Source organism: Montipora foliosa, chromosome 3 (genome assembly GCF_036669935.1).
Source record: "Montipora foliosa isolate CH-2021 chromosome 3, ASM3666993v2, whole genome shotgun sequence".
NCBI lineage: Eukaryota > Metazoa > Cnidaria > Anthozoa > Scleractinia > Acroporidae > Montipora > Montipora foliosa.
In genome coordinates this window covers 6,952,171-6,976,540 of record NC_090871.1, presented here as the reverse complement: position 1 = coordinate 6,976,540, position 24,370 = coordinate 6,952,171, and the positions used below count along the sequence as shown (strand labels likewise).

General features: G+C 38.2%; 1 protein-coding gene across 1 annotated transcript; it reads right to left on the bottom strand.

Moving 5' to 3' along the window:
- Positions 1-2,062: 2,062 nt before the first annotated feature.
- Positions 2,063-21,515, bottom strand: LOC137994441 (fibroblast growth factor 1-like). Its single transcript, XM_068840015.1, has 3 exons — positions 21,315-21,515; positions 3,996-4,099; positions 2,063-2,719 (listed from the first exon to the last, which is right to left on the bottom strand). Exons 1-3 carry the CDS (start codon positions 21,415-21,417, stop codon positions 2,516-2,518), a joined length of 411 nt encoding a protein of 136 aa, XP_068696116.1. The 5' UTR covers positions 21,418-21,515; the 3' UTR covers positions 2,063-2,515.
- Positions 21,516-24,370: the final 2,855 nt, after the last annotated feature.

Genomic DNA, 24,370 nt, shown 5'->3' with positions numbered 1-24,370 from the left:
CAGAGAAAATAAATTTCCATCCACTACTTGCATTTTAGAAGCTGTTAAAATTTGTCTGAATAGCAACCATTCTGTTTTTAAGGAGAATTTCTTTCTTCAAATTCATGGCACAGCTATGGGTCCAAAGAATGCCTGGAGTTATGCCGATCTTGCGATGGGCGAAATCGATCTCCAAGCTAAATTTTCCGGTCAGGTAAAGCCGTCCCTGTGGTGGCGATATCGTGACGATGTTTTTGATCTTTGGCAGCAAGGCCTCCCTGCTTTACATCAATTTACGAATTACATTAATTCTCTCTATCCTACTATTAAATTTGAGTTAGTTTACTCCGAGCGTGAGCTCCATGTATTAGATCTTACATTATACCTTATCGATGGATTTATTAGGACAGACGTCTATTCTAAACCCACAGACAGTCACTTATATCTTCCACCTTCTAGCTGCCATCCCAAGCATGTTTTCAAGGCCATTCCTTTCGGAGTAGCCACAAGATTGAAAAGAAATTGCTCTGATGAAACCTTTCTTGCCAAGAGAACAGCTGAGTACAAAGGGTACCTTCTCAATCAAGGTTATCCTTCTAAATTAGTTAATGATCAATTCTCCAAAGCCTCCGCCATTTCTAGAAATGATCTACTTAGAACTGGTGGAAAAGAAGCGAAGAAACTATTTCCGTTTGTTGTTACATTCAATCCAAATTTACCCGATGTTGGTAACATAATTAGAAAGCACTTGTTTATTCTACAATCCAACCCCAAATTAAAAGAACTCTTCCCTCGAGGCTCTGTCATACCAGCCTTCCGTCGGTCAAAAAACCTTAAAGAATTGTTAGCACCATCCCGCTTGAAAACCGCCGCAGAGGGACGAACGGATCACCACAACAATGGTTGTTTTAAATGCAATAGAAATAGATGCGATCTTTGTAAGAATTTCTTTGTGGAATCTAAATCTTTCCTTAGTTTTAAGACGGAAAAAAAATACGCCATTCATTCCAGTCTTTCCTGCGATTCTAAAAACGTTATTTATTTAGCCTCTTGCAAGAAATGTCGCTTGCAATATGTGGGATCTACCACCACTGATTTTAGAATTAGGTTCCGTAATCACAAGTCTGCTATGCTTACAAACAAAACAACTTGCGAAGTAGCAGTGCATTTTAACAAAATCCCACATACCCTAGATGATTTTTCATTTCAATGCATTGATCAGGTGCAGGCTTCATGCAACTCTGAAGAAATCGATAGGCTCTTAATTACGAAAGAGGCTTATTGGAGTGCTCAGCTGTTCTCTCTAGCACCCTACGGCTTAAATAAAAGGAAGGAATTTCATTCAAAAAACAGAATTTGTTACAATTAGTTTCCTTTCCCATAGAGTACATTCCTACATGATTAACCGTTCTAAGGCCCTTTTCTTGGATTTCGTCAGGCCCTTAGGTTTTAGATGAACTCAAAGGCCCTGGCCGGGAAGCTCATTATGATTTATATTGTTTAAGGGCCCCTCTAGGGGTTTTGTTAATTTTTTTGCTTCGCTAATTTAGCCTTTTTGTCATCTACAAATTAGCACCACTTTTTGTTCTTCTTTTTTGCAATCTTATATATTTTTTTGACAGCTGTCACTTGGTATTGTGTAATTGTTAGCGCCTAAATCTTATTTAAGTTTCGTTTTTATTCAAAAGTTGTCATAACTGAAGAAGGTCTTTGACCGAAACGTTTTAGTAAATTTTTAATTTTTTAACTTTTTAACGTCAGAAGTTGTCCGTCCTCGCTTCCTTTTTACTCACTATATATATATATATATACGGAAGAAAAAACACATAAACTACAAGTTCATCCCTACAAGCCTGTTTCGTGGTCGCCCACTCATCAGGGGAAAATCCCCTGATGAGTGGGCGACCACGAAACAGGCTTTTAGGGATGAACTTGTAGTTTATGTGTTTTTTCTTCCGTATATATTTCGCTCTACTTCTATGTACTGAGCACTGTTTTACGAAAATCAAGTTTCACACTTTATATATATATATATATATATATATATATATATTATAATATAAATTACGTCATCCAACTAAGATCTTGTGAAGCGTCGAAGCAAAAAAATTTTTTTTCTTATTGTCGTTTCATCCAATAGAAACTCGTCAACATATTACTGAAGCTAAAGAGCGACAGCCACAGCTTAGTACTTATTCCAGTTTTAACCGACAGGTTTAAAATGCAGGTGACGTTTTACGACAGGTCACTCCTTACAAAACGTATTGCTAATGCAAATTTAGGCCTCATAAGCCCTCACTTTGCCTAAAGACGATGTTTCAGCTCAAAGTTAGCCAATTGAAAAGTTTTAGGTTGTTCAGTATACTATTAGGTAAAACAATGACCTGTAACGAGTGACCTGTGTTTTAAGCCTGCCGAATTTCAACAGCGGACCGGCACTCTCTAAGAGGGCAAAATGATGATTTTTTCCCAATTACTGTCTATCACGTTCAATCACTGCATGAAGCTAACCGTCATATTCGCCTTTTAAGGCTGGTCACAGGCTGTCAACATTTAGCACCATAAATTGAACAGAATCTTGCCCAGGTAAGGTGGAAGAAGGTACTTTTACTTTGCCATTTCGTTTTATTCCTAAGAACATATCATAATGTTCTTTCATGTAGTACTTGAAAGACGCAAATGACACAAACAGGTTCTTCTCGTGGTATTGATAAAATAAACAGTCCTTCGATTCATCCATCTGCAAAGAAAAGATCAGGACAGAAAAATTTACTAACGCTGACAGACTAGGATAGAATGATGATGATGCCGGATTATAACTGTGACGTTTTGAGAAGAAACAACGGTCGAATAAGATCGCTACCCAAGTAAAACTCAGGGTCAACGCGTACGCAGAATATGGGAAGAAAGAAAAGATGAAAATCGGGTTTCTTGCCTGGTGCTCAGGCATGGCGACTAGCCGCCATGTTGAAAGGAGAGAACGTCCAAGTTGGGCTTAAAGTCATTGACAAAGGTCTATAACCTAAAAGTCTCGATCTGTGATGGAATGCGGCCCATCCATCTTTGGTATTGCCTATTTTAGGACAGCTACAGATAGATTTTTTTTCTGGAAAAAAGGGGCGATATTGAATTCCTTGCACGATCCATCCCTCGAGCAGTCCCTCGTGTTGATACTTGCTTGCAGACCAATTAGAGGCGTTGTGGTCATACTTTGTCTTTCCAAAGAAAGGCCCATGCAGTTATATATAGCCATCTTTGTTCTTCTTGAGGACTCTATGGATCCAGGATCTTCTTTTCTCACAGCTAGAAAGTCCATACCTCAGAAAAGTCGATGTCTCTCATTTGGCTTACTGATTTATCTAAGGAGGCTTTCCATTTGACAGAACTGACCGGCCAGACCGGGCATTTGGAAGGACGAACTGCACAACACTTTCAAATTAACACACTCCGAGGATAATATATAGTCCTCCAGAAGAATGCGAAAGATTATCACGCAAGTGTTCCTTCGAATTGTTCCATATTCTTTGCAAACTGATGGGCCTGGCTGGCAAGTTCTAACAAAAGGAAAGCGCCCTAAATTTAGAATAAGGTTCCCGCCAAATTATGGCTATTCAGATTGGGCCTGAAGCCTACAACGCCTCTGACCGCGCGAGGGATTGGTCGTCCTTAATGCAAAATTATGGATTGTGCAAGGAACACAATACCGCCCTCTTTTCTCAGGCGAAAAACCAGCAGAAGCCATCCTTAAATAGATAATACCAAACCTTGATGGGCCGCATTCCATCGCAGATCGAGAGTTCTGGAAAATTCCTTTTCCAAGAAAGATCCCAACGACTGGGGCAGATGCAACCGGTGGTATGTGAATTGGTTGCAGGAAAGTTATGACTTTTAGCTGATGGATTTCCTCAGTAGGGACTTCCCTTTGGCTAAGATCCTATGTAAACAGCACCATATAGTAAAAGAGGCTGTGAAAAACGCAAAAAGTATATATAGCAATTTCCGTCAAATTTACTAACCCTTGTATGTAGCAATCCTTCAGAGTTTATTGCCAAGAATTTTTTTGTCTTAATACTCTTCAGCCTCATAATACTTGGACCAAATGATTGTAACTCGAACTCGACTGCAAAATATAAGAGGATTTGTCATTAGAATGATCTAAGTATATTTTTGTGAATAAATAAATCTCTTTCAGCCCTCCGAAAATAATACATATGCCCTATTATGTCCTACAAGGTGTACTTTTTACAAGACTTTTAAAATGAAGTATCATTAATAATCAGACTTCTTGCTTACTTTTGTTATTATAAACTCAACAGGATATCGCGTTTCCGATTGGTCAATGACGAATGCATAAATAGGTTATAGCGTGCAATAATGAATTGTTGCTATGGAAACAAAGCGATGGAGTGATATAATAACTAAAAAATCGTATGAACTTGCTCGTACATTTCGTGATTTAAGGCCCGTTTAAACGGTTTCAACATTTGCTTCAACATGCTTTGCTTCGACACTTTCTTGAAACAAATGTTCAGTGCGTTTGAACAGGTCATCCAACATTGTTGAAAGCGTGAAAACGTTGAAAGCTTGTTGAAAGCGTGTTGAATCAAGTTGAAGTCGGTTTAAACTTTCATTCAACATTTTCTTTTGTTCTCGAAAATGTTGAAAGGTCTTGAAGCCGTTTGAACAATCGGTTCAACACACGCATGCTCCCATAAGATCGCTAAATTCAATATGGCGTAGTTTATCTGGACGAGAGAGACTGGTTTCTAGTTATTAGTTCCTCGCAATCAAATTTCACAAAAGTGTTGGTTGTTTTGTTGGTGCAATGTTGGAACCGTTTGAACGGCCTCCGCACAACTTTGTTTTTGCGTCCAACATTTGCCCAACATCTGTTCAACTCTTGTTAAACGACTGTTCGTCAAATGTTGAAACCGTTTAAACGGGCCTTTATGGTCACTCGTGATCTCTTGAAATTTCTCAAATTGCACTCGACTACGCCTCGTCCAACTATAGTTAATAGACGAGAATAGTTATGAAACCCGACAAATTTCTTTTATTGTAGGTTTTTTTTCTCTTTTTCGGCCTTGACAGTGTACAAAACACAACAGTTGTTTACTCCGTACTGAGGAACTAACCAATGAAAACGTGTTGGTTACGTAATTCATGCATAGTGTATAAGCGCAAAACAAGACATTGTGCACGGTCGTGGACTTTCCAACCCAAATCTTGGGATCTTTGCTTGCCCCTATGATGTTTGCCGAGCTTCAAAACTAGTCCCCTCTAGATCTATTAACTATGGTGCAACTTTGAGAACCCTCAAAACATCACTTGTGCCCATAAATAGCGAAATGCTAGCGCGTTTACACGATTTTCTATCCTAATCTAAGGAATGAGGCAAATTTTGGAGATGAGTCTATTGCCTACAAAGATCACAGCAATCCAGATGAACTCAACTTGGCGAGGCTCGTTGATTCTTGGTAGTTCTTGACGATAAGAATGATTCGAATTATCTGAGTGTTCGAAACAAAATTGTGTCTTGCTTTGTTGTTAAACCTCTACGCGTGATATAATATGTTAAATAAATTGATCTTGCACCCTTTTTCGCTCTCAACCCAATCCGTGGAATAAACGGAACTGACTTTCACGCCATACGGTTTTTTCCGCGCTTGGCACAGTTTGCAAACATTTATATCGGCGCGAACTTTACAACAAAATTGTCGCAGGTTCCATCTGCCACGATTTAAATTTGACCTTTTAACCGCATGGATCATTTTTAATTTCATTTCGAGTGTTTGCACCTCTGCGAACTGTCTTCAATATATTAAGGGATAAATGAAGTACCTAGGGGCCTGGGCATCGCAATGACTTGAGATCGACCGTCGAGCAGCGAGCTGTATTTTTGTATTATTTACCAACTGCGATGATATGTTCAACACTTAAACCAAATGGCAATTTCTGTATGGGTTTAACAAACATTAAAGGAATCGAAAGCTTTGAATGCATCTGTGTTTACTGCAGTCGCATCTCAGTTGTCTAGCTGTTTACATTTATTTTGTACTCAACTCTGCACAGTCTTCGGGTAAAAGAAAATCAGTGGAAATGTGACAGTGAGGAATTATTTGAAAGGAAGCTTGTTGTCTATTTTGTGCTTCATTATTCACGAAGAGGCTCTTCAGAAAAGGGTTTGATCCCGAACTGTGAGAAATTCATTCAATTGTATATGTATGGCTTGTGACACGGAATTGTGCTTCTTGTTTGCACGCACGCAATTGAAATAAAATAAAGGTTTGACAATTATCTTCAGTATAAAGTTTTAATAGCAGCTTACATGTACAATAAACAGATCATGAGCAGCAAACCTTCCAAATGCATACTTCTTGACCTAAGACATTAAAATTCACGCTTTAACCCACTGTCGCTTTTAAAACTGTGCAATAGTTCAGCCGGTAAGCAAGATGGAGAAATAACTTTGCACTCGGCTTGCCTCACCTGTCGACTTTCCCCGACCTGTTTGCTGCCTTAGAGCCTCCTTTAGGGTAGTAACAATGAAAACCTTAAAGATAAATTTGTCGTCGAAAAAAAACTTGTGTTTTAGGTTAAAACAAATTCAGTGGAAACTGACATTTTACTGATTTGTGACGTGATCGCAATTATTTATTTTTTGCGGCAGCGTTCTCAGTTTTGCGATGGTGATCACGATCCATTGGCAGTTTGATAGGTAGAGAAGATTGCTGAATCAGCAGTCAACACATACAAACGCCTGCGCAGGAAAACGAAATGATATTGTTTTTTATGTCTGTTGTAAACCCTTATTGTTTTCATGGGAATACCGGTTAACAGTATTAAACTCCAAGGACTGAATAATATTGACTTTTTCTTTAATCAGATTACTTTCATGACGTAGATCTAACAGGGAACGAAAACACTGATCAATATATAGTTGTTTTTGCCGGTTTGCGCACGCCTTGTGGATTTGCATCATGTTGTGGTGCTCTCACTTTTGAGTTGCGTATCTAAATTTGTACCTAGTGATAGTTTTCACTACATCTGCTCCCGCCTAAGATAATGCAGATGGCAGTTGAGGTGTGTGCTGCACATTGTGATGTCTTCATATTATTTTACATGTAATTAGGTTGGTAAATGAAAGCCTAGTTAATAGATGTAGGCTGTTTCATGTTTTTGTTCGCTTTTTTGGCCTTGACCTTGCACAAAACCCGACAAAAACACGCTTTTTTCGGCAGGATAACCAATCAAAAGCTTGGACTAATTTATTCGAAATTAACTTGCGAACCAAAGACAAAAGATTGTGCAGGGTCACGGTCGGTTCAACATCTAACTGCGACTGTATTGTTCCTGCTTTTGAAATTCCCAGGGTTTCCTAACCGGTCCCTAGATTAACTATGATGAAAGTGAAAGATGCAAGGAAGGAATGAGCAATAACAAACAGCATTTATTTATTAATTTCTATCAACGTTTACTTGATACACTATCAATTAAAAAGAAATTTACATAATTTTGGAAAATGCCTGGAAAATATGATAGTAAAACAGGAACAGGAACATTCAATGACTAGAAGGCAACAGTTCGTGGTCATCGTTCGTCATCACCTTTTTGATCCATTTAGTTTTTTCCACGGTACCTTGCAATACCAAAAAATAAAAACAAAACTCTCTTATTATAATCGGATCGCTGATTTTTATTATATATAAATAACTGTTGCAAAAATTATTGAGGATTGTTTGAAAATGTTGATACTGAGACTATGCTTTTGCTTTCTGAGGTTGCAGTTTGTGGCCGAGCCTGTCGCCCCTGTTTCTGACTTCATTTGTGTCTGACAAATCGTCGCCCCTGTTTATGATCTGCGCCTGAAAAATCGATTTCTGATCCAGGCAATATGATTTTCTATCAGATACTGTAATCCTTGATTTTCAAATTAAAGTAAAAGGAATCGCTGAAATATTCGAAAATTATTCACCTTCAATCTCTATGCTTAACCGTCGATATCGTTGCTCCCTGTGATTTTCTGCCTTGTGACTCAAGTTACCCAGAACACCTCGCGAACTCGGTGAACAATACCGATACCAACTTGCGCGCTCGGTTGAGCAAATGGAGATTGCTTTCCCCTGTGCAATATCTAACAATTCACAAATTTACTCTTTTTACGTGGGGGCCTTCTATGTTTCCCTCAGAGGCCAAAACCCTGCGGAGGCAATTAGTGGTGCGATGCACATGTTACGGCCATTCACCCTGATGAAGCCGGCTGGTAAACTCGGCCGAAAATATACGTGAAAAGGAAAAGTGTCTTGTTTCTCTTCACATGTAGGAGTTTATGTATAACAGTATGTGACAGAACGATAATTAGGTAACCATAGACAGGGAATCCTCTAAGAAGCCATGGGGCTTAAGGGATGAGGATACCAATGACTGATTATAAATGAAAATGACTAACGCTAATTTCCCTAACAAGCGTAACAGGCTAAGTTAAAGAATTTCAGGAAACATTTTGATATTAGACCAATTCTTTCTTTTTAAAAGCGGTGTTAAAACTTTTTACATTCTGGAGTTTCTTTGATCCATAGTTTTGGAAGCTGGGATAATAATAATTCTTCAAGATTGTATCATGGGCTCATCTAACCACACCTCGTACTTTAGCACTGTGTGATCTTCTACGATTATAGCTTACCTACATAGGAGATATCTTCTAAAAAAGCGAACTGTTATGTCAATATCAGTTCAAGACTGATTTTAAGTCTTCTAGCAAACTACTCTTTCACGTCTAAACGTTCTTGACATTTATAACCTTAACTTGGATCTCTTATGTATAACTATCACAGTAAATTGATGCCGCGGTCATTTGAAAGTAAGTTGACTACAGGAGCTGGAATTCACAGTTAAGGTCCGCAGAGTCCTATAGGCCTCGTGTCGGTAAGACCCTCAGTCAATTTACTATGTTATCCCATAGTCCAAATCTGTGGCATTCCGTGCCTCTAAGGATCTAAGCTCTCCGCAATGCCAATAGGAATTAACACCGCTTTTAAGAAATACTTGGTATGATCTCAAAATGTTTCCCAAAATTCTAAGACTTTAACTCAACCTGTAACGCGCACGGTTGTTAGAGAAGTAAATTATCGTTTGCTAGGTCTACTCAGGGGTATCTTCATCCTATAAGCCCCATGGTTTCTTAGAGGATTCCCTGTTGATGTTTATTTAAGTACATGTAGAAGTAATTCGCATTATTGAAGTGCGTTGGACAGTGGCTTTTGAGGATACTAGCATCAGTGTACTTCTCGAGATAGTTTCAATAAGCGCCGAAAACTATGATTCATGTCACAGGATTGAAATACTGTGCCCTTGGCTAGACTCTGAATCATAAGTAAGTGCAATATCTTTTATTTACGTGTAATAGCCCCCTGAGAGGAGATGTCGGGTTACTATAGTAAAATACTAAACCCAGAAAAATCGAAGAAAATAAAATGTATCGAGTAACACAGGTATCGAGGATGACGTGTTGATCCTTTTCGACTTCACTTCTTAATTCACAGCAAGTTAAAGTGCAAATTGCTGGAGTTATTAGCTCTACTTTTCGTGTGAGTAAAATACAGTAATATATATGAGAAAGACTTGCGAATCACCAAATTGAGCTTGTTATGGCAGTGGTCAATACTGACTAACAGCTTCATTTGGCGCTCTCCTCCGCATTTAAAAAAAACTTCGACATGCACACACAATAAACGTTCTCTGAAGTTCTTACCTGTCGGGCGGGTTGGTATCGGGATAAGAGACCATCGAATTATACTTACGCCGTACATGCTCTAATAAGGCCCCTCTCTTATGAGACCTCCGATAGCCTCAGCCTTGTTTAGACCTCTCTAATAAGCCCCCCTTCACTCACCTTGAATTTTGTGCAATAAACATACGCTGCAAAATATGGTTTTAAAAGCTTATATTACTCTTCAGCTCTACAGTGCTAACTTCAAACTTCATATGCGCTACTTTTTGCGCTTTGTGGCCGAGTTGTGATTTCAAGACTATTTCAGGACATCGATAACTGCTGCATACTCTATCCTAGATTTATTAAAGCTTGGTGATATAAACTAGAAGACTGGTATTTTGACTCTTGAGTTTTTACAAAGCCCCCTCGCTACGAGTCCCCAAGAAGGAGAAGGGGAAGGGGGTGGGTTGGATTGGGAAAGGCTTACTAAAGCGTTTACGGTAAATCTGGGAGTAATCATTTATTATGAGGTTTGTTCGTTGGGCGAACTAAATAAACGAACCGAGATGCCATGAAGATGAAACATGTATTTAAAGAAAGTTGTGCGAATGGACTCCGTATAGTCCGCATATGATGTATCAATACACGACTTAACTCAAGATGGCGCTGACAAAAATGAAACAACAATATACAGGATGCCCAAGATCAGAAATTTCGTTCCCCTAATCTCGAACGTAATTATCGTTATGTTACAAATTGCTATACAATTTCATAATCGCAAAACTCTCAGACAAGAATTTGAAAAAAGTAAACACTTCTGCACCAAGCGAGACCAGGGGTTTAACAAACAATAAGGGTTTACTACAGACATAAAAAACAATATCATTTCGTTTTCCTGCGCAGGCGTTTGTATGCGTTGACTGCCGATTCAGCAATCTTCTCTACCTATCAATCTGCCTATGGATCGTGATCACCATCGCAAAACAGAGAACGCTGCCGCAAAAAATTAATAATTGCGATCCATGAGAAGACACACGGAGCTTGCACTGTAAGTATCCAGGGGAGCTCCATACATTTCCTTATACTAAAAGTATAAAAATTTGTATGGAGCTTTTCGAGGAGGCTCACGGTACCCTGCGGTCCTTTCCGGTCGAGGTGTTTTAATCCGTTTTTACAGACAGAGCTTTGTCAGAAAAAATGTCATCGCCGACGAGGCAAACCAGCAATGAAGGACGCAAGGGTGGGTTTTTACTTTTCATCAAGTTTCATCAAACCGGCATTGAGTCTCCTAAAGAACAAAAGGTCTTTGTTTAATATTTGCGATAGCTGAGCGGACGTAATTTTCGGAGATCAACTAATTGCGGAGTTTACAAGTGATGCGATACCAGAAAAGACGAACAGACGGATCATTCGTTCTCGCAAAACACTCCAGAAGGAAGAGGGAAACAGAGGCAAGCACGGAGAATTCCTATCCCAGCGACGGCCGCCGAAGATGATGATAATGATTTGGTTCTGGATATTCCAAAAACTGCGAGAAGCCATCCTTCGGAAATTCCAGTCGGTCCTGGAAGCTTTGTCATTGGCATTATGGTGGTATCGAAAAGAAACATCCTTGATGTACGACGCATTTTAAGCCAACAGAAAAAAAAAAATCAATATAGACATTTTGGCTCCTTCCACCCACCAGGAGTAGGGAAAGGCTTTGTAAAAAGATAAGCCCAATAAGTACTAAGAACACTGATCCCTTCTCGAAAGGCATTCGAAGAGAATATATGCAACTTCAAGTCCCGCCTATGCGAAAGGGGCTATCCGCATCTGTTCACAGAACAAATCCTCTCTGAAGTGAATTACAGGGACAGAAAAAGAAGACGCACAAAAGAAATTACTGCCCTTTGTCACGTAATACCATTTATCAGTGCGTAACTTAAAAATAATATTGATGGCCCACTGGCATTTGATAGAAAATCAACCACGACTTTGGGAAATAAACAGAAACCTCCCATTATCTCATATAGGAGAAAAAAAAATCCCAAAAAAAGACATACTCGTACTCGGGTCACCTTTAAATGCCATGTAAACAGTGTAAAGACAATGACATGATATTCAAACCGCGGGCAGATGTAGTGAGAACTATTACTAGTAATTAAACAAATGACTCACATCGAAACTTTCGAGGGCCAATAAAAAGAGAAAAGGCAAGAAAAAATTTGTTCCATGAAGCAAAAGTAATTTCTGCTTCGGGTGACCACCAAAAGTCACGTACCACTTTGTCTTCTGACACAATTTCATTGGCTTTATGAAAAAAAGTACTTTTAAAACGCTTCACCATGATTAATTTTGGGTAGAGCGTCAAGGTATAATTGGTTTGGGCTCAAAAGGAAAGCCTGTGGTTAATACAGCACTAAACGCTATTTAGCCCCCGAAGTAAGAAGTGAATGCCGTTACAGCTTTGCCAGTGACATTTTTTTTTATTGGAACGAATGCTAAAGGCGGTATCCTCCCGGGTATTCTGAACGATGGGGTCTTATCGAAGAGTCGGAACACCGGTAAAAGATTCTACAACAGAAAGGCCTTGGGAGAGACCTAGCCCAGAGATTTCTACGAATACGATTACTGAAGTAAGATGTTAGGATCGGAAATCAAAGTACATAGTTCCGAGGTAAGCAGCGAAAGGAAGTGCGAAGCGTCCTAAAATTCGGTGCACGTTTTATCTAGCATTGGTCTACCGTGTAGCAAATTGAATTGATTGATACCCATGCACTGTTTTAGAGATATCTTTGAGTAATTGATTAGTTAATAATCAATAGATAGGGACAAATCCACGGAAAAGGAATCACCAAAAGACTTTCAGCGCTTCTTGGTTAAAAATTTGAGGGGCTTTATTAAGCGGACACTTTTTAATAATATGTTCTATATGAAGTAATTTTTGGTATATTTTGAATGATTTTGAATATATTTGGATTTTAATGAAATTACTGTAGTTTTCTTCTTTTTTTTTAACATTGTGACTGAAAATCCCTGTTGAAGGGAGTCTCAATAAAGTATGTATGTATGTATTACCGGCATAATGAAACAATTAACCATCAAGAACAAGTTCACGCTTCAATAATCCGGCATGTGTGAAATAAGCGAGTTCAGAGTTTCAAAAAACTGCGCGCGTCGGGATAAAAGCAAGCACATTAAAAAAAAAGAGAAAATATTTCTAATGCAAATTCTTGCAGCTATTTACGATAACAAAAATGACAATTATATACTTGTTTTTATCCTGAGGCACACATTCGTTTCTTAAAACTCCGAACTGGCTTCAGGACGAGCTCAGTGTTCTTCATTAAAAAGTTTTGGTTGTTTTGGTGGAAATTGCTTTTTTTGCCGTCGCAGGTGTATGTATGGGGCAACTGGGGTGAAATCCGAGAAACAGCAACGGAACGGGCCAAAAAAAGGTTGTTGCGGTTCCTTTGATTTTCCCCTGATACCGTCATCAGGAGCATTTCTAGGTTACTTCCACTTCAGTTCGAGTGAAATCCATGGCCTTCTATATGTTCTCTCCCTGGTTAGTTCCTGTTCCTTTACACTTTCACCACTTTAATATTTGATCAGTTAAATGTTAGCCTTTAAAAAATACATATATTGAAGGAACTTTTTTTTAATGGTCTGTCTTGACTCCAGCAAATATAAAGTGGTGACCCTTTGGCCTACTATTCATAATATTTTTGTTTTAACTAGTGGACTGAACAAGATATAAGGGATGCAAATCGTGCATTTACAAACGTTTCTATTACTAGCCTTTAAAAAATAAACGATAAGATCCCTGCGCCGGAATTTATTACTGACTTCTACTCAGGTACTTATTGCAGCTAGCACAACCCCACACAGATACCTCAATTTGAAAAAAAAAAGGCAGAAACGATAAACACCTTGAGAAAAATGATACATAGCTTCCAGAGAGTGGACAAACTTTCTACAGATGCGCAAGATGTACATACATTTAGATATTTTACCCAGAAAAATATCGCATTGTTACCAGTGGAGTGGCATATTCCTACAACAATACAGATAGACTTACTTAACAATATCGCAAATTCAGTCGGGTAATGGCATTTCAATTTTTCCAAGTATAACTAGTTCCTAATTCTTAGATGCCCAAATCAATACACATTTTGAACTTTTCTCAAGGAAACATCGTTGTTATTTCGGACCCATGTACTTTGAGTTAAGTCATCACCTAGTCATCGCATTAGTTGACTAAGGCAGATCTTCTATACCCAAAAGCTTCAAAACAATTAAAGAGGCACTGTCATGCAAAATTTGCTGTTTTTATGTTAAAAATGGGTAAAAATCTCTCTTACTACTTTAGCTCACATATACAACATTCCTGACAACCCACTGACAAGATATGAAATATATTTATGGCACAAAGAGCTATCTATTCATATTTAGTTTTTGACCACTTCTGAAAATACGGTCTCCAAACTTAAAAATAAAACTGGCCAGCTTTTTTCAAGTTTTAATCCATTCCATCCTTCACTCCATCCTTGGATGCAAACAACAAAGAATGGACTCAGTGCACTTCAGTGGCTATTGGCAACAAAACTACAGCATTATTTTACGGTATTCATTCTTGCAAAGACGTCCTTTAGTGTTTTGACGTTTGAATACAATAGCGTGACAGAACTTTAAGCTTCATAGAAAACAGCGCAGGAGTAAATATGATCGCTTCAGTGAAGCAAGGCCTAATAATATTGTCTTCGCTATAATGAAAGACTGGGTTATACTGTACTCATGGGTGTGCCACCTAAAGTACAGCCTAATAATATTATCTTGACTCTAACAAAACACTGGGTTATACTGTACTCATGGGTGTGCCACCTAAAGTACAGCCTAATAATATTATCTTGACTCTAACAAAACACTGGGTTATACTGTACTCATGGGTGTGCCAACTAAAGTACAGCCTAATAATATTATCTTGACTCTAACAAAACACTGGGTTATACTGTACTCATGGGTGTGCCACCTAAAGTACAGCCTAATAATATTATCTTGACTCTAACAAAACACTGGGTTATACTGTACTTATGGGTGTGCCACCTAAAGTACAGCCTAATAATATTATCTTGACTCTAACAAAACACTGGGTTATACTGTACTTGTGGGTGTGCCACCTAAAGTACAGCCTAATAATATTATCTTGACTCTAACAAAACACTGGGTTATACTGTACTCATGGGTGTGCCAACTAAAGTACAGCCTAATAATATTATCTTGACTCTAACAAAACACTGGGTTATACTGTACTCATGGGTGTGCCAACTAAAGTACAGCCTAATAATATTATCTTGACTCTAACAAAACACTGGGTTATACTGTACTCATGGGTGTGCCACCTAAAGTACAGCCTAATAATATTATCTTGACTCTAACAAAACACTGGGTTATACTGCACGCATGGGTGTGCCACCTAAAGTGCAGCCTAGTAATATTATCTTGGCTCTTACTGAAGACTGGTTTATACTGTACTCATGGGTGTGCCACCTAAAGTACCGTCTAATAATATTATCTTGACTGTAACAAAACACTGGGTTATACTGTACTCATGGGTGTGCCACCTAAAGTACAGTCTAATAATATTATCTTGACTCTAACAAAACACTGGGTTATACTGTACTTGTGGGTGTGCCACCTAAAGTACAGCCTAATAATATTATCTTGACTCTAACAAAACACTGGGTTATGCTTTACTCATGGGTGTGCCACCTAAAGTACAGCCTAATAATATTATCTTGACTCTAACAAAACACAGGGTTATACTGTACTCATGGGTGTGCCACCTAAAGTACAGTCTAGTAATATTATCTTGGCTCTTTAAAAGTCTCAAACAAACCAACATTATTGTACTTACAAACACAATATGTTCCTAAAGTGTACTCCGACCAATTATCTTTGGGCTACACTTAGCTAATCAAAGATAAAATTTAAAAATGAATTTCCAAGAAATGTACATTTGGAGACAACATAAATTAGATAAGAATTCAGTTAACACAAATTCTAATTATCATCGACATGGATCTGGCAAGAAGTAACTGTTTAAAATTAAAGTCTTGGATGTATTCAGATCCTGAAAAGGCTTCTTGAACTTGGATAGTGGCAGAGAAAGTTCTGCAATTTCCTCAAGGTGCTCGAGTATTCGAAACTCAGTTAGACCTGAAATAACAATAGTGAGAATGAAAATGATAATACCGGTAATAATAATAATAATAATAATAATAATAATAATAATAATAATAATAATAAACATCACATTCAGTTTTGAGGGGAAAGAATTTAAGTCAATATCTGTTGTATTAAATAAATTATTGTCATAATTAATGTCACAATTAATTATTATTATCATAATAATAATAATAATAATAATAACAATAATAAGAATAATAATAGTTGAGGGGAAAGAATTTGAGTCAACATCTGGTGTATAAAATAATTTTTAAATGTAAAGAAACAAACCAAGCAAAACAAATACAATGAAACATGTAAACATAAATATTATGCTTGAATTTTTAAAGAAATCATGGCCAAATTACTAAAGTAACATAAACTTGATCAATTCTTAGTGTTTTATATATTCTTACCCCTGTTCGTTCAAGCCCTGTGATGTTAATCACTCACTGCCATGTTTTAGAGGAGACCCTTCCCTTCGCCTAAAAGTGGACAAGCTTCCAGTCAGGTACTCTCATGCTCTCCTCGTATCTTGAACGTGTGCCATCTCCAACAAGTTCCTTCACGGCCCTCTTTAACCCTCTTTTACCCACTTTTTACAGAAACGTCCTCCACGATTTCATTGATGGCCTTGGCTTCGATTCTGGGTCGCCAAATACACACATTGAAAGCACCATTAGCCAAATTTCCTCTCTGTTTGTTGCACACGTCATCAAAATTCTTCTTTATGGGATTACTTCGCTGCTCCATGAGCAAAACCTTCTCAGGCGTGTCTGAATCGTGCATTTCAAATGACGAAAGCGACAATTTGCTCGGCGGGGTTGAGGGCATTTGAATCCAAACATCGAGAAGCAAGTGGTCGTTCGGAGGTTGCTTGATAATCAAGTCCAATGAGTTCAAAAAGTCTCGCAACTGCGAGAAAAACTCATCCGGATCTTCGATTGTTGAGTGTATTCTGGCGAAGAAAAACGGATATCAGTCAAGAGGACGAATAGACAATTTCCATTCCATTCGATCGACGAACGACCATCTTGCAAACGAAGATCCTCTGGAAAACTTCAAGCGACAAGTGCCGATCGTTTACATCGCGTCGGAGTCGAGGTTGAGAACATACCAGTAGCAATGATGACTCTAAGTCATCACTTACGCGAGTAAATGTTTTTTTTTTGGCGCACTCTTCCTCAAAACTAAATTTTTGGGTGCGCCACAAGTTGAAATACGAAACTGAAGAGAACATGTGATTAAATAAATGGCCTATTGAATGAATACAGTAACGAGCCATAACATAATCCATACCACTTTAATTAAGCAGCGTTGAAAACTTATCTCATTAATCCGTGACACATTTAATGAAATTATCACACCTACAAGGGGAGAGCACAGTGTGAACAATACTTGCAGTGCAAAGCTTTTGTGTCTTCTCATGACATCACAAATCACTGAAATCAGTAAAATGTCAGTTTCCACTGAAAAGACAAGTTTTTTTTCGACGACAAATTTATCTTTAAGGTTTTCATTGTTACTACCCTAAAGGAGGCTCTAAGGCAGCAAATAGGCCGGGGAAAAGTCGACAGGTGAGGCAAGCCGAGTGCAAAGTTATTTCTCCATCTTGCTTACCGGCTGAACTATTGCACAGTTTTAAAAGCGACAATGGGTTAAAGCGTGAATTATAATGTCTTAGGTCAAGAAGTATGCATTTGGAAGGTTTGCTGCTCATGATCTGTTTATTGCACATGTAAGCTGCTATTAAAACTTTATACTGAAGATAATTGTCACACCTTTAATAAAATTTCCACTGGGCTCCTTTATTCTCAATTCGACATTCCTCGTTTTCAAAATTTCTATTGTAGGGATTCCCCGTTCCCCGCTCCTCGATTCCCAGGTTCTAAATTTAAAGAAAACCTTTAAATTTGTTTATCTCGCATTTTTCTAGTTTCTTATGTCGCATTTTCTATCTCGCATTTTCTAGTTTTTTAACTCGCATTTTCCAGTTTTTATCTCGTATTTTCTATCTCGCATTTTCTAGTTTTTTTTATCTCGCATTTTCTAGTTTTTTATCTCGCATTTTCTATCTCGCATTTTCTAGTTTTTTTTTTAATCTCGCATTGTCTACTTTTTTTATCTCGCATTTACAGTTTTTTTTTCTCCACCCGGGATTATCTCGTATTTACCCTACAGGCTTCCGTATGATCTGACTTGGAATTTTGACACATTTATTATGTTTTCAAGAAAGCCAATTAGCGCCTGTACGCCGTCCAAGTGCCGCGACAAATTTACATGGGTACTCGCTCAGGTCAGGTAGTACTGACGAATTTAGTTACGAGAAAAGCCAAGGCCAAGAGGTTACGAGACTTTGTCTCGGTTAAATACGCTTGAGACTAGGGCTATATTGACTATTGGAACCATATTCACGTGTGATCAATATATTTATGTATATGTATTTTGTATTTATGCAGCTACAATGTATAATTCAGTGCTATGAACTGCAAGACATTGCTATCTTCCTTGCCTTATCAATCGTGATTCAGCACATTCCTAATACGTAGGTCTGCAGAATCTTAATTAGAAACCAAAACAATCCAGGTTAATATGGTGCTGAACAAAGAAAAGGACATGTCGGTTTTTTTGTTTTTTGCATTTAACAATTGAAGTCTTTCGTACATTCTTAACACCGGTGTCAGTTTGTTAATTGCATGAAAAAGGTACTTCCCTCTAGTTAAACGCCTTTAAACTAAAATGCGGTGTCCCAATTTGGGAAAATTCAGAACAAATACTGAGAATCATCTGAAATATGGCTGCTTTCTCCGTGTAAAATGAAAACCTGTCTCGGAGAATAGCTTTTGTTTAATGCAGGTTTTGAAGTTCCATCAGAAATTAGTGTAAAATTGGCCGAAAATGAAACTTTGATTTTCTACGGAAATTCATAATTACCACTTAATTCCAAAGAATATTCTTGTAGTTTACTCTGAATCTTAAAATAATGTTAAAACTTACAGGGAAAGTTTCCCCGTTTGCAAGGAATCACAAACGTTTTCCGAGCAAAATCTTATTCTTTACTTGAACTTTATTCTAATGTCTGAGCCACGTATGAGAACCCAAATGATCTTCTGAATTTCTTGTCTAGGGAGGCTCCGTCGTAGAAAACGGGGAAAGGATTCACTAAATAACATAGGAGAGGATTCAGAATTTCTGATCCCCTACAAAAAACGGGGGAGGATTCAGGATTTCCGATCCCCCACAACAACACAAGAGAGCATTCAGAATTTCTGATCCCCAACAAAAACACAGGAAATGATTCAGAATTTCTTATCCCACGCAACAACACTGGAGAGAATTCAGAATTTCTAATCCCCCACAACAAGACAGGAAAGGATTCAGAATTTAAGGGGCCACGGCAATTTGCGCAAGCTGTTGTGGCGCTCTGTCAGCTTGACTGGCAAAGTTAATAAATTAAATTAAATTAAAATTTCTGATCTCCCACAACCACACTGGAGATAATTCGGAATTTCTGATCCCCCACAAAAACACAGGAAAGGATTCAGAATTTCTGATACCTCACAACAACACAGGAGAGAATTCGGAATTTCTGATACCTCACCACAACACAGGAGAGAATTCAGAATTTCTGATCCCCCACAACGACACAGGAGAGAGTTCAGAATTACTGAACCTCCACAAAAACAAGGAGCAGAATTTTTCATTCCCCCAAGAACGTAGTTCGAAGACGATTCAGAACATCTCGTCACTCAAACAACCTGAGAGACGATTTTTAGTTTTTTCTTTCTCGCCCCATAGCGTGCAGTGAAATGTCATAGAATCTGACGATATTAAAGTCAAAGAGTAGAGCAAGGACCGATTATTCAACCACATACCCACCCGGTATTCAATAGCAAGTATTACAACCGATGCAGGAACATTTCATCATTGTAGGTCTTATTTCTTGCAGACCGCCTGAACTTTGTCTGATCAATATTTTCAATATTTAATATTTACTACATGATTCAATTTTAAATTGTGCGTAATATCAGTTTCGAAAATATTTGAGTTTAGAAGTAGACAATGATGGTTTCAGTTGAACTAAACCCATTTTCAATACAAGTAAAACCCGCAAGTGGGTTTGAAACATGCATGTCTCCTTCAAATTCAAAAGTTTTCCTTACTTTTGTAAGAGCTCTTTCTTGTAGGTTGGCCATTAGAAAATATACCATGTTCAAGGGCACCCAACGAGCTCTTACAAAAGTTCGAGGAGAATCGTGAGTCAAACTGTTCTAAGAATTTCGGTTCTACGTTGCCAAGCAGCTACAGATTTTTACACTAAAACATCTCCCTAAAAGATTCGCAACCAGGGAAAAGTAGTCCCTTTCGTTTTCGGAAGGGATAATTTTTGCAATTTTTGGTACTTAAAAAGGTCACCTGGCAGTTTCTGATCAAGGGCACCCAATGAGCAAATTCAGCCAAAAGCCTTTGAGAGATATTTCTAGGCCCCTTGAAATGTTTAAAGACTGTCTAAAGAGATGTTTTTATCACCTAGAAGAATTTGATCTGCTCGGATATCTTAGCTGAAAATTGATGTGTCCGAAAAATTTAGGTAATGGTTTTTTAATTTGCTAGCTGGACGTTACCTTCATAAAACTTCCTAGCAAACCATTTGCTCATCCGAAACTGCTAGGTGACCTTTTTAAGTGCAAAAATTGCAAAAATATCCTTTCCGAAAACGTAATGGACTACTTTTCCCTTGTTGCGAATCTTTTTGGTGATGTTTTAGTAAAGAAATCTATAGCTGTTTGGCAACGTAGAGCCGAAATTCTTAGAGCAGTTTTACTCTCCCGAACACATATTTCAGTGAATGTTATCGTTAGGTGCCCCTGTCGGATGAGCAAATGATTGGGTTTGGAACTCCTTAGAAGGAAACGTTCAGCTAGCAATATCTGAAATAAAGAGTATAGTTCCCTAAAATTCAAGGTGATAAAAACATCTCTTTAGATAGTCTTTATACATTACAAGGAGCAAAGAAATGTCTCTTAAAGGCTTTTGGCTTAATGGGCTCGTTGGGTGCCCTTGCATATTATAGTTTTCTTAACGGGTTCCATACACAGATTACCTCCATACACACAGAGTGCCGGATGAAGAACAAGCTTATTCTCAACAGTCTACTTTAACTGTGTAACCTATCACGTACTGCAAATCAAAATTACAGCAGCCGTAAATTTAAAATATATATATTTCGGTTACATAAGAGTAACTACTTGTATGAGACAAGAAAGTTCGTAACTGCCCACTGAAACCGTAAGATTATAGACTGCATGTACAACTGAGCTTATTAGCCCGGTCTAAACGATAATTTACGAGAATTCTACTTTACAACCTCAACAAGACTTAGAAATTAAACCTGGAATGCAAGGCACAGTACCGTAATTAAGAATTCTTGACGGGAGTGTTGTGAAGCATATCAGCGCCTGGGCTTGAGCAACGATCTTTGGAACTGTCGTCAAATACTTCAAAGAAGAGATCATAATTGCTTGGGGTTTCCATGCGAGACATTTGAATGAGGGACTCCCAGAATCCGTTAAAAGATGTGAGTTGCATCGTGTTCTAGTTCAGTTAGTCACAAGAGAACACTGAAGAGGGAAATTTGATAGCCAGTCACTGATTCTGCTCACATTGTGTGACCGCCGATTTCTCAGGAGTTATCCGGCTGAAAACACCTTGAACAGCAGGAAAAATCCAACGGAAACGTAGAGATCAGTTGGGGAGAATACTTCATTTATCAATTGGGAAACAAGAAAAGTCGTTGTCTCCTAAGGGCGAACAGATTCTGCAGTGGGCATGTGTGGAGTTTGTGCGATATTTAACAACGCAAAGTACCGTTGCACACTACCGACTCAAAGAAGACATCCCTCAAGGATAAACTTTGAAGTATTTCGATTCAGTTATGGCAGAGTTGAATTTTCAGGAATAACGTTCCTCTGAAGCAAAAAATTAAGGGTGGTCACAGCCAGAATTACTCGGATTTCTTTTAGGAGTGACAGTCAAAGTACAGTCCGACAAAATGATGATCAAGGCCAATAACAACCTTAGTTGCTTTTTTTAAATTTTACTATTGAAGTATTATGCTTACATTAAGCCTGTCTGTTTTGCACTGCACCTAGCTGCAGAATACCGGATCACTAATATGTACAGTGCTGCGACGTTCGTGAGAGCTTATTGTTTTTATCGCGTTGCTCGCTGTGAATGAGAGCGTGCTTGGTCAGTTCAGAGTTTAATATATACCGTAACGAACAAAAATTTTGTTCAAACGCTTATTTATTTGAGTAATATTGAAGCATTTAATACTCGATGACCTACCTTCCTCAAAACAAAGATAAGTTCATCTGAATGTATTATATTTGACAGTTATGATAAAATATCGGGCGACATTATTTGGAATCTCTCTACTGGGAAGGAAAGCACGAAATTGAACATTTTGACGGAATTGAAAAAATTGACGTGTTGTTCCTCATGAACTAAACTGAACACTTACTTTTCTCCTTATAATTGGCCAAAACCTTTCGGAAAGTAAAAATATATACGTCAGCAACAAATACTAATACCGTTTTGAATTTTTCCAAATTGGAACGGCACCAAATTTTACTGAGCGACACCCAACGACGGGATCTCTCGGAAGTCCTTAGATTTGCTTTAATTAAATGTTTGCTACAGTGCTTTACAAGCTCCGGTTTAGTGAGTTTGGGTCTGCCCTACAAAATATTTATCTGTTCGGATGTCCTAGGGGAACATCAAGTCTGTAGAAATTTCTAAGTGGCTTTTTAGTCACTTCCGAAAGTTTTAGCAATCGCTACAGCTCAAATCGAAAACGCTCTAGATTACGTAGTTATCCTTTTTTCCGCGAAGATTTTAGAAGACGTTGTCTTAAATATGGAACTCGTTGGCGCATGGCACAGTTGAGAGCTAATCGTGAAATGATCAGTTAGTGTGCATTTTACAAGAACAGCGAATGGAAAGAGCAAAAGGACTTGTCAAAAGGTAGACTTTCTTTTAATACAAAATAGTTCATTGGAATATTATGGGTTGTCACTGTGTGCCACGGTGTTTTTACCGTCACGAACTGTAACGGAACTTTTGCCATTCGCTCAAACTGAGCGAATGGCAAAAGCAAAGGGACTTCTTGAGCTTTCTTGGAACCTAATGGGTTGTTATTGAGCCATCATTAACCACTTCAAACTCACCAAATGGACTGTACAGTTTTAATGATCCTGATATTGTTCCATTCTCGTTCACGTGCAGAAACAACCCAACCCGACTTAACAGTGTCACTTTTTCGAAGTTTGTTGGGGATCTTGTCAAATTCACCCAACTTCTTTGCAATATGTGTTTCTTTGGTCTTTTAGTTTTTGGTTTCTGCCTATGGTTCTTTGGAATTCGAAGGTGACTAGTTCCTGAAGACTCTGTCATATTTTGGGAGGGCGACGTGTTAGCAGTGTCATTCTCGCCTCTAACTCCGTGCAATAAGGTCCAGCTCCAAACGATAAAGATCGGCTGGAAATACACCAGACATCAGAAAAAGACACACAAATTACTCATCTTACATACAATAACAAACAATTGGGAATCCTTATCATGTCTTCAAAAATCAATTAAGATTGAAGACGTCCCTTACCACAGAGTATAAACTTCTCATCCTGCTGTGAGAGGTAATCAGATTTTCCTAAACCAAAGAAAAACAGGAAAGATGATAACACTGTGAAACGTAGCAACTGAGTTATGATAAAGTTTTTAGTGCTGAAGCCAAACTTCACTAACTTTTATCGAACGGAGTATTATCTCGAAAATGGACAAACAATAAAAGAAACTTTATGGCTCTCTCTTCCTTATGTCTATAGATTTCGATTTTACGGTTTGTTTCATGCTTGCGCCGCTTTTCAGCAGACAGGAATTCGTCCGATTTTGTGAGCCCCTATCAGGTTATAAGTGAGTATGTCTTAATCGGATATAGTGTCTTTGACAACTAAGCACGACTTCAGTAATATATATATACGACCTTGCATTCCTTCTTAAACTGGTCATTTTTTCATACTTTTTGTAGAATCCGGGTTCTGTATTCGGACACCTCAATTGCTCAGGAGCCCTAAGGGGTTTTAAGGGATGTAGTAATCAATGAGCCTTTGCTTCCTCGTTTTGATATTAATTACTGCTGTGCGTGATTTTTTTTTTTGGTATTCATATCTTCTCGAATAATTATTTCAATTTCTCGCGATTCTAAAGTGATCCAGATTTTCGCGTCGGAAAGACTGAAAAAACATGCCTTTTCTCCTTTTGATATTCATTATTGCAGCGCTTTTTTTTTTGTTAATTGTTCACTCAATTAACTTGGGGTTCGAGCATACTGAAAAGGGAACCTCTGCAAGCTCCAAAACACCGAACAGTTCCGTTATCTCGGCGCTCAAATCCGGTTCGATAACAACGACA

Coding starts and splice junctions, on each gene's coding strand:
- LOC137994441 (XM_068840015.1), bottom strand. CDS start 21,417: ATGATCTCTTCTTTGAAGTATTTGACGACAGTTCCAAAGATCGTTGCT. Junction 4,100..21,314: donor GTCAAGAATTCTTAATTACG/GTACTGTGCCTT, acceptor TATATTTTGCAG/TCGAGTTCGAGTTACAATCA. Junction 2,720..3,995: donor AAGGATTGCTACATACAAGG/GTTAGTAAATTT, acceptor TTTTCTTTGCAG/ATGGATGAATCGAAGGACTG.